The sequence below is a fragment of the Dreissena polymorpha genome, chromosome 7 (genome assembly GCF_020536995.1).
Source record: "Dreissena polymorpha isolate Duluth1 chromosome 7, UMN_Dpol_1.0, whole genome shotgun sequence".
Taxonomy (NCBI): Eukaryota; Metazoa; Mollusca; class Bivalvia; order Myida; family Dreissenidae; genus Dreissena; species Dreissena polymorpha.
The window spans coordinates 21395945-21410703 of NC_068361.1; the positions used below are offsets into that span (position 1 = coordinate 21395945).

At 34.6% G+C, this 14759-nt stretch overlaps 1 protein-coding gene across 1 annotated transcript in view; it reads right to left on the minus strand.

The window, feature by feature from the left end:
* Positions 1-2344: 2344 nt before the first annotated feature.
* The window catches only part of LOC127838379 (paired mesoderm homeobox protein 2-like), a 24185-nt gene continuing 11770 nt past the window's right edge, over positions 2345-14759 (minus strand). Inside the window, exons 2-3 of the mRNA XM_052366094.1 lie at positions 7649-7833; positions 2345-4765 (exon numbers count right to left, since the gene is read on the minus strand). Of these exons, the coding sequence (XP_052222054.1) occupies positions 4376-4765; positions 7649-7833 (575 nt within the window). The 3' untranslated portion in view covers positions 2345-4375. The remainder of the gene's footprint in view (positions 4766-7648; positions 7834-14759) is intronic.

A 14759-nucleotide genomic window follows, 5' to 3' on the forward strand; every position in this document is an offset into this window, starting at 1 on the left:
GTCAGGTTTGGGGGGGGGGGGGGTATTGCGAGTGGGAGGTACCTGGCAAAAACAACACACTGAGCGTTCGCTTCTCCGTCTGACGTATGTGTCACAGTTTCACATAATGTTTTCAGTGAAAATCAGAAGGCTTCAGGTGATAATATACTAAATATTGTCCATAATATAATTATAAAGCGACAACTTAAAGCGAAAATAAATGCAATAATTTGCAATAGAGAGAGACCCCCGTTATCATGCCTTTTCTTAAATGGCATTCAAAGCTGATTCGATTAAGTAATAAAAATATTCGCCATGTTCAAACCAATAAAGAATTTGACACAAATCAAAATCGACTGTTTTTGCACTTTCTTTTTTTCCGGCCGTTTTCTAGTGGAATGTAACTTTTTCAGTGCAATTTGTTTCTATAGTCTACAACTTTATCGTATTTCGGGAATTTATCGGTTTATCCAACAGATTTAACGAGAATAACAATCTAAAGTGTACAACATGCTTACGCGTAAAATATTATGATTGTTTGAGAGTACAGTCCTACATGACTCGATTATTTAGTATAAAATAACCTTCGCATGCATGTCAAACATATGTATGGCCGATTTTTGGTTTAAGGGAACAATCAACCTGCTGCCGAAGTTTGTAATTAGACAATACAAACGTTTTCGAAATGAATACTTTCTGAATTTAGACACAGAAGGTAAAAATAATCGACATAACAATTGTTACAATAACTTTGTTCAATACTTAATTAAAAATCACCGTATTACGCAACCCACATGGAATCGCTTTCCCTCATATGACCACCAGATGCCGATGTCGTAACACTTGAAAGCCTAAGCAGGCGCTTATCAGTCCAGGGTTTCATTATCAATGTATTGATTCCCGGCTTCGACACAAGGATACCCTGGGCACCGAAACTCTATCGGGGTCCGATGTTTATCACAGAGGCAGATAAAAGTCCGATGGCGTATCCGATATGCCTTCTAACATGCCACTTTCGGCGATCGTCGCCAGCGATAAACGGCGATACTGTGTCTAGAGGAAGACCCCGGTGTCGGGTGACAAAACATCTTAGACAAAATATCCCAGAAACAATCGTGGAGATATCCGGCTTATGGAGTGGGAATCGGAATGAATCAAAGTGTTGTTATGATCCTTGGTAGTCTAGCATAGTGGCTGGTAGACGCGTGTTATCTTACCGTATTTGAGAAATTAAATATGGATCAAAACAAATCTAAAGTGTCCGTTCTTGAATATTCCATCGAAATCTAAACATGTATAATCATGATCGCTATATAACCACCAGATTTTGTATAAAATTAAATGCTACTGTCTTTTCCACTATGTACAGGTAAAGATAATAAAAATTAGGCTACTATCTTTCTTTATGTGATGGAGAATTAAACAAAACCAACTTTTATTATATAATAATTATGTTTAACAATAACAATTAAATCTTGCCATTTTCGTTTCAAACGGTTGGCATTAATCATAACAGAAAGTTCGCACTGAATATTGTATTTGTTTCTTTGGATTAACGGAACTGACACACAGCTCAAATCCAGTCACGTCTATTGCGATTATAAGTTAACTTTTTATAAACATAATTCGCTGTAACTTTCATACGGCTTATACGAGATTTACATTAAACGTGATAACGAAATAGCATTGAAGAATAACCACTCCTGACATCATAAACAACGTTTTTGGCTTGCTTATTTTAACAATTGCATTCCAATCAAGCAAATGCAGTAAAAACAATTATGTTTTATTTTTATATCGTTGTTGTTGAAACTTCGACAAGCTTGTGTTTTGTTTTCGATTAAACAAAAAAAGGATTAAGGTAAGGGACATTTGAGAATAAATTGTGCAAAGCGAATGTCAGATCTGATGCCGATATACATTAATGTTTCATAAAATCAAGGAATATACGCGCGATGTTTGAAAATAGTATCAATTGCTTAAACACTTTGCTTTAATCATTGTGTTAAATTACTTCAATGTTAATGTAAGGCGCAGCTTAATTGTGCACTAATTTTCGAACGTTTATTAAAACTTAAAACGCTCAATAAAGCTTATTATGACGTCACATACGCTTTTTAAACCACCAGCGAGCTCTGTCTATGAAAATATTTTTGGTTACAAAAATTACAATTTTTGTTGACCGTCTACAACAGTCACCGTTTTTGTTTGTCACGACTCGCAACTTTAATGATTAAATCAGCATGATTACCCATGCAAGTAACGTTGTAATTTAAAAGCTAACAAGGTTTAGCATTAAATATATTTTATTTCATGTAATCAAATCAACGCTTTAAAATATAAAACATATATTGTTTTACGAATTGATTTCATTTAAACAGCAGTATACCGTGAAAGTGAACATATCAAAATATACAAATATAAATAGTATACTGATCAAATTGCTTCATACGTTACCATAAATCTCAATACAAAATATAAAGTTATTCGATGTAAGGTGTGCAAAAAACACTTTCAGCCAGTATATGTACATTTAAATACACTCATACATTTTTATCTGCATTGTTCTGTACACAACGTAAAAAAATGCTGATAATTTGAGGCACAATTGTAGTTTCTTTAAATGGTCCTGACTGATGACATGTCTTCATAAAAAAACACTTTTATTTTGTTTTTAAGGCACCATACATTATGATTTGTATTTAAATAACACCAGCTGCATTACTTGTTGACCTAAAATGGGATTATTTAAAAATAGAATACAAATTTAGTTTAATTAATACTTTGAAAGACGCCAATAAATAACAACAGTTAAATTTAAATAGTTTAAAGATAACTTTTGAAGAAAAAAAACATGTTTCAGAGTGGCTCATTCAAACTATCCACAGACATTTTAGTACAAAACAAAAGTAACTCGGAAAAACAACAGTGAACTATGCCCTTACATCAATTGTATAATGGTTTTGAACAAAAAAGTTAATTAAAACAAATCTATATTGCATTGCTGTTCTATCAGCCATCGCTAGTGGACATGTTCTTAATTATTTTTCAACAAAACGATACTCGTGCAATGCATTATAGTGCATATAATTTAAGATAACATCGGATGCAGTCAGATAAAAAGAATGTACCGGTAATTCGAATTTTCAATCCGAAGGAAACATGCCACTAAAAGAACATCAAGAAAAAAAGTCAACGATTGGAATTAAACATAATTGGTATAAATGGTAAACGCATAGCTGTTGATTTAATTTAATCGAACACTGTTCATTAAAGGGACAAATCGACGGTTATATCCCGATATATTAACATGAATTAAAGTCATGTATTTACACAACTCATATTTCTTAACCCTTTTATGCATAGCGTCCAGAAAAAAGCCTTGGCAAACAACGTAGACCCAGATAAGACGTCGCATGATGCGGCGTCTCATCAGGGTATGCGCTGTTTTCGTAAAGGAATTTCTGTAAGAAATATTCTATATATAGAAATAAATATACTAGACATCACTAATTTTGGACATAAATTGATCCAATTTAGAAGGACGGGATAGTCCACTAGGCATAAATGGGTTAACTTCAATGAAAATTCGTGTGCATTTTATTTACGACGACTGTACTTCTACAACTGAATTTTCCTCGCCCGTTAAAAGTTTCGGTATTTTTTATAAACATAAATATTTTAATGACCGTTAATGAAAAGAACACATACAACTGAGGCACTATTTTAAACGTACGTCTTATCAATTAAATTTTTTTACAAAATAAAAACCGTGCGAAACGTTGATTTGCCACTCCACATGATTGAATAATGAATTATTGATAATTTATTTTCTTATAATAATAAGCAGAGGTCGTCCCATGCATTTCATAGTCCGCAGCACAATTTCTAATTTTTGCACATTCGCGATTGTCAAATTAGCATGTGTTTTAATGCATTTTACGACCGTGTCAATTAACAACTTACGCTTGACAGTATTTTATTATATCACTACATCACTATTTGTTTTGTGACAAATCGAAATAGTCAGCACAAACTGTACTTTCAAATTCTAATCACTCCATTTAACTGGTCGCTCGAATGTGTTTCCGGATTAGAAATCCGTTTCCCTAGCGACCAAGCCATGTTCTAGATGGCGTCGTCCCAAGTGCAGATGGGGCAGTCTTTATTACAGTGAGCGCCCCTCATTTCCAGATAAATGATCACGAATAATAATCCCTGGAACATTTCTTTATTTCAATTCACCCGGCGACGTCACCGGCTCCGTAATGTTCCATTTCCGGTTAACATCGAGCAGTGACGTTCGGTATTGAATGCTGATTCGTACATAAATGCATAGAGTACAGTTGCTGTGAATAGCGCTCAGGTATTAATTATTTACGCAGCCCGTGTTCCGTTAATGATCATACGGATCCAATCGTTGGGTCATCTGACCCATCTGTCCGTACGGGTTACTTTGCATCACGTTATACTCCTGTGCCTTAAGCCTAAGGGAGGCTATGCTACCCATGCCCGGGGGTGGGGAATAGCTGTGGTTCATCACAGCACAGCTAGAAGTGTTCACATTCATGTTCATGCTATTTAAACTATTCATATTATTATATCCCGAAGGGCTCGGCCACCCCATATAGTCCGTGTTCATCGGGGGCCCCCGGGGATTTATAGGCTGCTCGATAGGCATAGATATGCTGTCCTGTCGCGGGTACATGTTCCCCATGGGGCCCCTCTGTGTCAGCATGTTGCGTTCGTTCCGCCGGAATTTTGCCCGTCGATTTTGGAACCACACCTATGAACATACAAATAATATACATATATTTATCTACGACTGGTGCATACAAAATCGTAATATACAACTGATTACGTGCGTTGATACGACACCTCGCATCTGGAGTTTGACCTAATTTATGGCATTTATCGTATAAAGGGAACTGTCACATATTTGAAATGATTTTGTTTTGAACGTGATCAACATACACGATCGATCTGATCACTAGTTAATTAGTTATTTTCAGTTTGTTTCTGCAGTTTTCTTTTACGACATATGTTGATTATGTATCGACTTCGCAAGGAGAGTTTAATTAACTAAAATATTGAGGTTAAAATGGGCCTTTTCACAGATTTTGACATATATTGAAGTTTGTCATTAAATGCATTATATTGATAAATGTAAACGGTTGATTTAAAAGCTCCAGTAAAAAGCAAGAATACAATAAAGGAAAGAAAAAAGTAACCCTCAACTGGACTCGAACCACTGGCCCCAGGAGTAAAAGTATATCGCCAAAGCCAATCGGCCATCCGCGTTCATACAATGAATACTGTTTTTTTTTAATACTTTATATCCCAATATATAACGACAACAACAGAACACTCCAAATTATTAAATCGTTTCGCGTTGCAACGCTTTATAATTTTCAGGATTTTAAATCGTCAAAAGATGCATAAAATTGATATTTTACAGCATGGTAAATGTTCAGTATTAATGATTCCTCACAAATATCATAACTACAACGAACATTTGCGAATCTCAAACACATTTTTTTAATTGTGTCAATTTACCACAACGCGAAAAGGCCACTTTAAATGGTCGTCTTCAGATAAATCATAGTTAGCGTATGGCATATTGCGTTTTTTTCCTATAAAATCTAAACACACACTATATCATTGCATACTAAAGAAATACTGCTTTAAATTGGTTAATCCATATACACTTTGAGTCAGACTGTTGAATATGCATGCATAGTTCAATAACTGTGATATTACTGGCAAATTACGCCTTCATTATTTGCAAAATACGCACAATCTTGTCCCACATATGTATGCAATCTTGTCCCACATATGTATGCAATCTTGTCCCACATATGTATGCAATCTTGTCCCACATATGTATGCAATCTTGTCCCACATATGTATGCAATCTTGTCCCACATATGTATGCAATCTTGTCCCACATATGTATGCAAGTTTCTCTTGTCCCACATATGTATGCAAGTTTCTCTTGTCCCACATATGTATGCAATCTTGTCCCACATATGTATGCAATCTTGTCCCACATATGTATGCAAGTTTCATCAACGATCGAGCAATCTTGTCCCACATATGTATGCAAGTTTCATCAACGATCGATAGTCAAATTAAAGGCACAATCTTGTCCCACATATGTATGCAAGTTTCATCAACGATCGATAGTCATATTAAAGGCACAATCTTGTCCCACATATGTATGCAAGTTTCATCAACGATCGATAGTCATATTAAAGGGGCCTTTTCACAGATTTTGGCATTTTTTAACTTATTCATTAAATGCTTTATATCGATAAATGTAAACATTGGATCGTAACAGCTCCAGTAAAAAATCAAGAATAAAATTTAAAAAAGGAAAAGAACATTGCCCGGTCCAGGTTTCGAACCAGTGACCCCTGGAGTCCTGCCAGAGTCCTGAAGTAAAAACGCCTTAGCCTACTGAGCTATTCCGCCGCGTACACATACTTGACGTATTTTATACCTTATATAAGCAATCTTCGTAGTTTCACAAAATTTAACGACAAAAACAGAACTCTCCAAATTATTCAATCGTTTCGCGTTGCAACGCTTTATAATTTTTAGGTTTTAAAATCGTCAAAAGATGCATATAATGGCTATATCAGACCATGGTAAATGTTCAGTATTACTGTTTCCTCACAATTATCATAACTAAAACGAAAATTTGTGAATCTGAAACAACTTTTTTCAATTTTGTCAATTTACCAAAGCGTGAAAAGATCCCTTTAAAGGCACAAATAGTATCCACTAAATGCTTTGAATGTTTTTAGATTATTTGAGCACAACGTTTGAATAAAGTGTTATCTCTGCCGATATCAACAATAGTTACGGGTAAAACACTCGGTCAATGCGACATTTACTTTACAGACAGCAAAAAAGCTGTATGAAACAGTTTATTTAATTCGGTTCTCAGATGAGGGGCCCTCTTGCATTGACTGACGTTTATAATGCCAGTTTATAATATTCGCGTTAAAAAACTAACGTTTTATGAGGCATTCGTCTAAGTTCATTTATTCGATACCTCATGTTCACTTCTTCGCCCTGAACGACTTAACTAAAACGTAACTTATAGAAAAAATAAATTTAACAATTTTAGAAAAAAATGTTTCATTCTACGTGTGTCATTCTTGATTACTTTTTTTGGAACAGCTGTCGTGACAAGAAGAAAAACGCACAACCGGACTTTTTATAAAGAGAAAATTAAATAAAAATACAAAAATATACAAACTGAACGCATATACCCGGTACTGCATTTTTATAGAGAGCTGAATAATGAGTAACTTCCAGTGATGATTAGCATTAATTGATTATGGTAAATGGCTGTCACGTAAATAAAAATAGTCGTGACATGTAACTATAGTGTCAGCGAAATCAATATGCATTACGCAAACGTTTATGTAATATTACCAACTGTCATGTATTTCCAAAATCAATATGCATGATAAGATAATCATACCTGATGTCATGTTAGCATAATCCTAAATGGATTTTTATCGATTAATGATAGTAGGCTAATTTAAGCTAATATTAGCAATTTTGTTTTGTATATCTACTATGATACTTGTTTCTTTGTTTCAATGTTTATTAACTCCATAAACAACGAAGAGTAGTACAATATACGTTGAAGTACCTGCACGCGGGCCTCGCTCAGGTTTACCCGCCGCGCCAGCTCCTCGCGCACGAACGCGTCTGGGTAGTGCGTGCGCTCGAACACGCGCTCCAATGCCGCCAACTGCGTACTGTTGAACGTTGTGCGGTTCCGCCGCTGCTTCCGGCGCCTCTTTGAGTCCTTGTCGTCTTTGTCGTCCTCCGCTCCTGAAATATAGATGTACGTGTTTTAAATGGTGCTTTGTTAATGTTATTTAAGTGTTAATGCTATGCTTCGAGCTCTACGTGTTCCATTACATATTATTTAACGCTTGTGTATGAAATGTATGAAATGTATAATTATGTCAAAACACAAACTCTTGTTGCGTTATATTTTGTATGTAAGTGTAGAAACATAAAGTCACGCATACACTCATATTACTATATATTTAAATGAACCATGCTTTGTGAAAAGAGGGTTTTAACTTTTATGCATGTGCGTATAGTGTCATCCCAGATTAGCCTGTGCAGTCTGCACATGTTAATCAGGGACGACACTTTCCGCCTAAACTGTATTTTTGCTAAGAAGAGACTTTTTTGAAACGAACAATATCATAAAAGCGGAAAGTGTCGTCCCTTATTAGCCTGTGCGGACTGCCCAGGTTAATCGGGGACGACACCTGACGTACATGCATTAAACGCCCTTTTCACAGAGTACGGCTCAAATGTATTCATCGTCGCGTCTATACCATTCGTTATTGTTTCTCATTCCGATAAAATGTAAGTTAAATATTTAAATTTAACTTCATTATAGTATCTGTCGTGGTTTCAAAATTGTTAAAATATAAATTGTTACGTAAATTAAATCACGTACATGATATATAAGATAAATCTTCATAACACAATTCTTAATGTACCAGCACTTCTGTTTTGCCCGAAATAGACTTGCGAGGGTCTGGCATTGACCCAGAGGTCATAATAATTTGAAGAAAAAAAATAAATTATAATTTTCGATTTAAAATCCACTGTTTGGGATATGACCAACCATAAAAAAGAAGTAATGGAAGCGGCAGCATCTTGGTCATGTAAGCAATGGGCCGACATAAATCTGAAGATGAACCGTACATTGAGGCCTTAAGGCCATACGCCTCAAAGTTAATCCATCCTCAAGACTAGGGATGTTCCAAAGATAATTTAAGAACTCAGCCCAGTGATTGAATACGCATATATATATGTATACTGTGTAAACGATTAAAACACAAAGCAACATTTACAATTGGGGACTTTAAAACTTAAACGGTTAAACAATAACCACTTCAAACTGTTACAATATAGTGCTGTGTATAGAATGTAATTCATTTTAAAACATGCACTCATAACTTTTTTAAATTATATTGTCCATATAAATCGACACAAAAGTTTTAACATGTACTAGTTTGTGTTCAAATATATATGATGGAATAAAATTTCATGTATGCAGCACCATATGCGGTATTAAGTAACTTAATATGTATTAAATATTTAAGCCAACTAGAAATTAATGTTATATTTAAGCAAACCTTTAAAAATGTTGCTCATACATTATTCTTTAACCCATTTATGCCTAGTGGACTCTCCCATCCTTCACATTTGGATCAATTTATTTCCAAAATTAGGGATGTCTAGTATATTCATTTCTATATTTAGAAAATTTCTTACAGAATTTCCTTTAAGCAAACAGCGCAGACCCTGATGAGACGCCGCATCATGCGGCGTCTCATCTGGGTCTACGCTGTTTGCAAAGACCTTTTTCTAGACGCCAGGCATAAATGGAATAATGCCCATTAAACCGTATTTATCTGTTCGATAGCCGAGTCGAGGTCATGTTACCAAGCTATGTTTAACAAAAACAAAAACAAAAACGTTTCAAGGCAAGAGGTCTGCACACAATAATTAAATGCATGAAATAATGGCATCGGTTAGATCGAATAAAAAGACGCAAATTTCACTAAAAGACTATTTATTTTTAGTCAGTGTAGTGTTTAAATGTTATCATTAAAATGAAATTACAAAATACAATACAAATAAATCTGTGTCACAAACGTGTCACACTACATGGACTTTCTCAGTAGCGGTGAACGTCTTACATTTGATTTCCTTTACTTTATTATGCTCCCCCAACATTTATTTTGGGGAGAGCATATCGTCGCCGCTTCGTCCGTCTATGTGTCCGTCCGTGCACCATTTTTGTCCGGGCTATTTCTCAGCAACTAATGACTGGAATTCAACGAAACTTTATGGGAAGCTTCACTACCAAGAGGAGATGCGCATATTATCAGCCGGTTCTGGTCGGTTGATTTTTCACAGAGTTATGGCCCTTTGAAATTTTCTATAAATTTTTTTATTGTCCCTCCCAAATACTGTGCCCTCAAGACGTTTCCTTTTATCTGAATATATAGTGCAATATTGTGACAAAAAAAACCTGACATTGATTTTGAAAAAGAATGAAGTTGTGTCTCTGTTTTCTATAATTATTTATTTGGACATAATATAATACCGCCGTTATGCATTACGTCCAAACAAGGTTGAACGTAAAGTTATGTAACCACATTTCGGGTAAGGTTCATATTATTTTTTATCATATAAAGTGAGTATGGAATGCTATAATCATGGTTCTGCTAACGTGCGTTTTCAAGTTTGTTTCATGTGTACCAAATACAACGTGATATAGGATTTCAACAAAACTTGGTGGTATTTTAATAAGCAAATGTAAGCAACGAGTTAATTGGGTGTTATTATCATTCACGCAACATTGCAGTCTCACGACCACATTTGTGACAGTTCTTTGCTAAAACAGGAACCCCGATTGTAAAATTACGTGCATATGCAGGTTATTAGACTAGAGTTTGTTTGGATACAATTTACCGTCGACGTTTAAACCATTATGGAGACATGTCTAGCACGGTTGTCGTGTTTATTAGATCTAAAATAACACGCTAACTAGCTTCCCACATGGTGTTAAAAGCTATACATAGTACTAAGATTATTGTTCAGGATTTTTTAAAGGATTTTATGAAAATATTCAACATATATTCTCGCATAAAAGTATGAAATTATTCAACAGAAATACGACAGTGTGCATTAAATAGTCCCAAGCATTAATTATATATTTAAACCTTTTTTAAACAACCGTTTCACAAACGAAAAAATAACAACAGAATCATCAATACTTAAGCAAGATGATGGTATACGAAGAACAAAGTTATCCAGAATAAGGACGACTTTTCTTATCAATATAAAACAAAACAAGTGTACACATTTTTATTAACAATACAAAAACACTCAACATAAAACACACCTTATTTTGTAGAATATTAACTAAGTATATTTCTGTAGATTTCAAAGATAATTTGAAAACAAATTGTATTAATACTATCATTAAACGGAAGTAGGTGAAATACATGCGGACATATAAACATATGTCGTATATTTATTAAGTGTGTTTTAGCAAATACATCATGTAAAAGCTCCCCAAATATCGATACATTTTCAATATAAATATATATATATTTTGGAATCATGAGAGCTTAACACTCGAAATGATATTCCCTTTTTAATTCAATGTATTTACTTAATTTATTTACTTGGTCAACTTTTATTTGTCAGTTTAAAAAGGGATTAATTAAAAAATCTCAAAAAATAAATTTATATATATTTCTGTAAACTATCTTAGAAGATCTCTATAGCAGCGGTATATGCAACGTTAATATGTCCAAACTCATACGACGCAAACACATGACCTACACATTGTGTATTTTGTAACGCTACACGAATAAATAATTACCAAGTGATTTGGAACAAGCTAATGTTGGTCTTAGAAATAGTTGACAGCATATATATGTAATCAATATTAAAACAGAATGCTAAAAATGTCGTTGTGCAAAGCCGCGAATAATAAATTAATATTAAGAAGCACACTGTCATCTTCTGTAATTTAACGAACACGTCAAATAAAAATAATGCTTCAATTTGACATTATATGAGTCAGTATTGCGGCATTTGACAATCTGCTGCTATAATCTAACGAAAAATAAAACATGTAGAAAAACAGAAAAAGTCAACATTAATTAATAAAACATATATAAAATGTTATTCGCAATCTTGTACAATGAAAATAATTATGTTCTACGCGTGCCTTTCTGCTAAATAAACACATTTTGAGAGCCATATTTATGACCCCATGTTTTAAAATAGCTCAACGAAAAAAAAGCATATATGTTACATGAAAAAAACACGTTTATTTTAATGAAATCCATTACAATTTTAATTCCCAGTTTCCCCATAAATCGGCGGTATTTACATACATTTTAGAAGAGAAAACATAAAGAAAAGTAAATAATGAACATTCACAAACGCATGACAGTCTTTCTGGGGTAAAATACCCAGCATGCGATCAATATTACGCACATCTGGGATATCGCCCATTTTCAATATGGCCGCCATTTGCGAGGTATCACGCGACGCACGTGCTTCTGTAATAACCTCCGTATCCACGGGCGCTTGTTTGAACGCATCTATCTGACAGTTGCAATTTGTTTTTACATACATTACTACCATTTTTATTGGATCGTGAAAGTGTGTGTGTAATGAAGGCGCAGCGTGTTGTCCAAGGTACTCCGGAGTAAACATGTTCCGTCGTTAAAGAGGCTTAGCACGCCTGTAGCTTTTGTTCCGGAATATAGCCACGTGCCTCGAACAACAATTCAGAGAGAAGTTTGCTATGTCTTGCAATTACTTTAAAATTTTACATGAAAAAGTGTGGAATCTCAATGTTTTTATAATATGTTTGCACACAGAAATAGTTAGTTTTTCAAAGGTTTCAGGATGTTAATATTCAGAGCGAATTGAAAACAGTGTGTGTTTATATTTAATTGTGAAATTTATACTAAAATACAGTTTGATATCGGACCGCTACATTCGCATCGCTCTGTGCCCAAAATTTAATATAAATGTTTGAAAACCGAAGTTCGTTCGTGATGTAATACGCCCTATCGAACGATAAGGTCGCAGCGAAAGTTTTAAAATGGCCTCACCCACAGCATTAACATCGATAATAAGTCATAGCATGAGGAATAACGTATAATTTTGCTTTTTGATGCAAACATTGGAGTGGTAATCGATAAAAACAAACACACAAAATTGTGCATGTATAAATATATAAAGTAGTAAATAAATGCGTGCATTTTATGCATAATTTATAGTAAATTAACAAACATACGTCACATTCTATTTAAGCACACGCAGCTTGCATAATAAGCCGATCTAGACCAAATGTACGCAGACCTCGCGTGAACTAGTGGGGAAAGTGTCCGCCTAGCAATAGGAAGGCCAATGGTCAAATCACCAGGCTGTGGGCGTTTTCAGGATCTTAAGACATCAAGAGTTAGTTCTACCCAGGACAATAACTCAAGAGTTTCTCAAAAAGGCTACGGATTTCGATGCAATCTAGCTAAAATAAATAGGTTTAATTAAACTAAAAGAGCATACACACGAAAACGTTGTGAATTTTGCAGAGTCTGTAAAGTAAAGGGTTTTTGGACAGACGGGTATTTCCAGACGCGAGTTTATGTCGTCCCCTGTTGCTCGAACCACCTAAAAGTCTTGCGATGGAACTGTGCCCGCGCCTAATGAGCATTCTTTCTAGATGAAGAATTCTGTATTCGAGCGTGCTGCAAACTGCCAATAAAATCGCAAAGAGCACTCAGAAAAACACAGCGCATATAGATGATACGTATTGAGAATGTGTGCCGCATTTAGCCCTTACAAAAATTAGGATTAGTATATGAAGACCTTTAAATAACAATGTCATATAATGCATTCTTAAGATTGAACACTTAACATAAATGCCAGAAACAAACACATATAGTACAAATCAAAACATGGCATGTTTGCAGAATTACATGATCATACATTTTATAGTCATATGAACATAATTGCTTATATCTGAGTCGTATTCTGAGAAGACTGGGCATAATACATGTGCGTCAAGTGTCGTGCAGTCCGTACAGGCTAATCAGGGACGACACATTCCGCCTAAATTGGATTTTTGCTAAAAAGAGACTTCATTTAAACGAAAAATGTCATAAAAGCGGAAAGTGTCGTCCCTTATTAGCCTGTGCGGACTGCACCGGCTAATCTGGGACGACACTTTACGCACATGCCTTATGCCCAGTTATCTCAGAACACGACCCATATGGTTAATCAACATACGCTCCATAAATATCGGTTCAAACGATGAGAACATTTGTTAGATTTGTTTTTCAATGTATACAATATATTTATTTTATTTTCTATTGAATTGTGATATGATTGAGAAATACGAATATATTTATTGATAACTATTGAACAATAAATGACGAATTTGATTTCCGATGCAAATGAAACTTCATACGAGATAGAAACTTGGTAAGGTTTTATAGAAAGAAATCAAACTAGAGGTTTGTTCATTTAACTGTTATTTAACGTATGCGATAGTATTTTGATTACAATACAGCCTTTCCATTTTTTTAGCATGATAACAATGTTAGCTATGACTATTTAATGATCTTGTTGTTATTACGGTGTTTACTTGGTTATTGCAGATTAGTAATTTTGTTCTTCGTCTATAGAAAAAAATATCGAGTTAGAAGTTTGCTATAATATTCAAAAAACGTTTCCTCAAAGTTATCATTAAATTATTAAAAAAACGAGACTTCGGAAGGAAAACATTTTAATATTACATAATTTACTGTGTTGTAACCTTGATAACATTTAAATTAATTCGAGATACGTTTGAATCGGTATCGGCATGTACAAAATATTCTTGTCCTAATTATGCGCACAAGTGCCTGTCTCGACGGCAGTCACAAATAACTCACCAGGCACAATTTAGGCTTAACCCTTTCAGTGCTGGAACCGTATTTTGAAGGCCTTTGCAAACAGTTTGGATCCAGATGAGACGCCACAAAACGTGGCGTCTCATCAGGATCCAAACTGTTTACTATTCTGATAGTGTTCTTTGAAAAAAATTGAAGAAAATGCTAATTTTAGAAATTCAGCAGAAGACATTTTAGCAGACGACAAATTTCCCAGCATGCAAAGGGTTAAACTATGAGCATCGTTCTGGAAAAACAGGG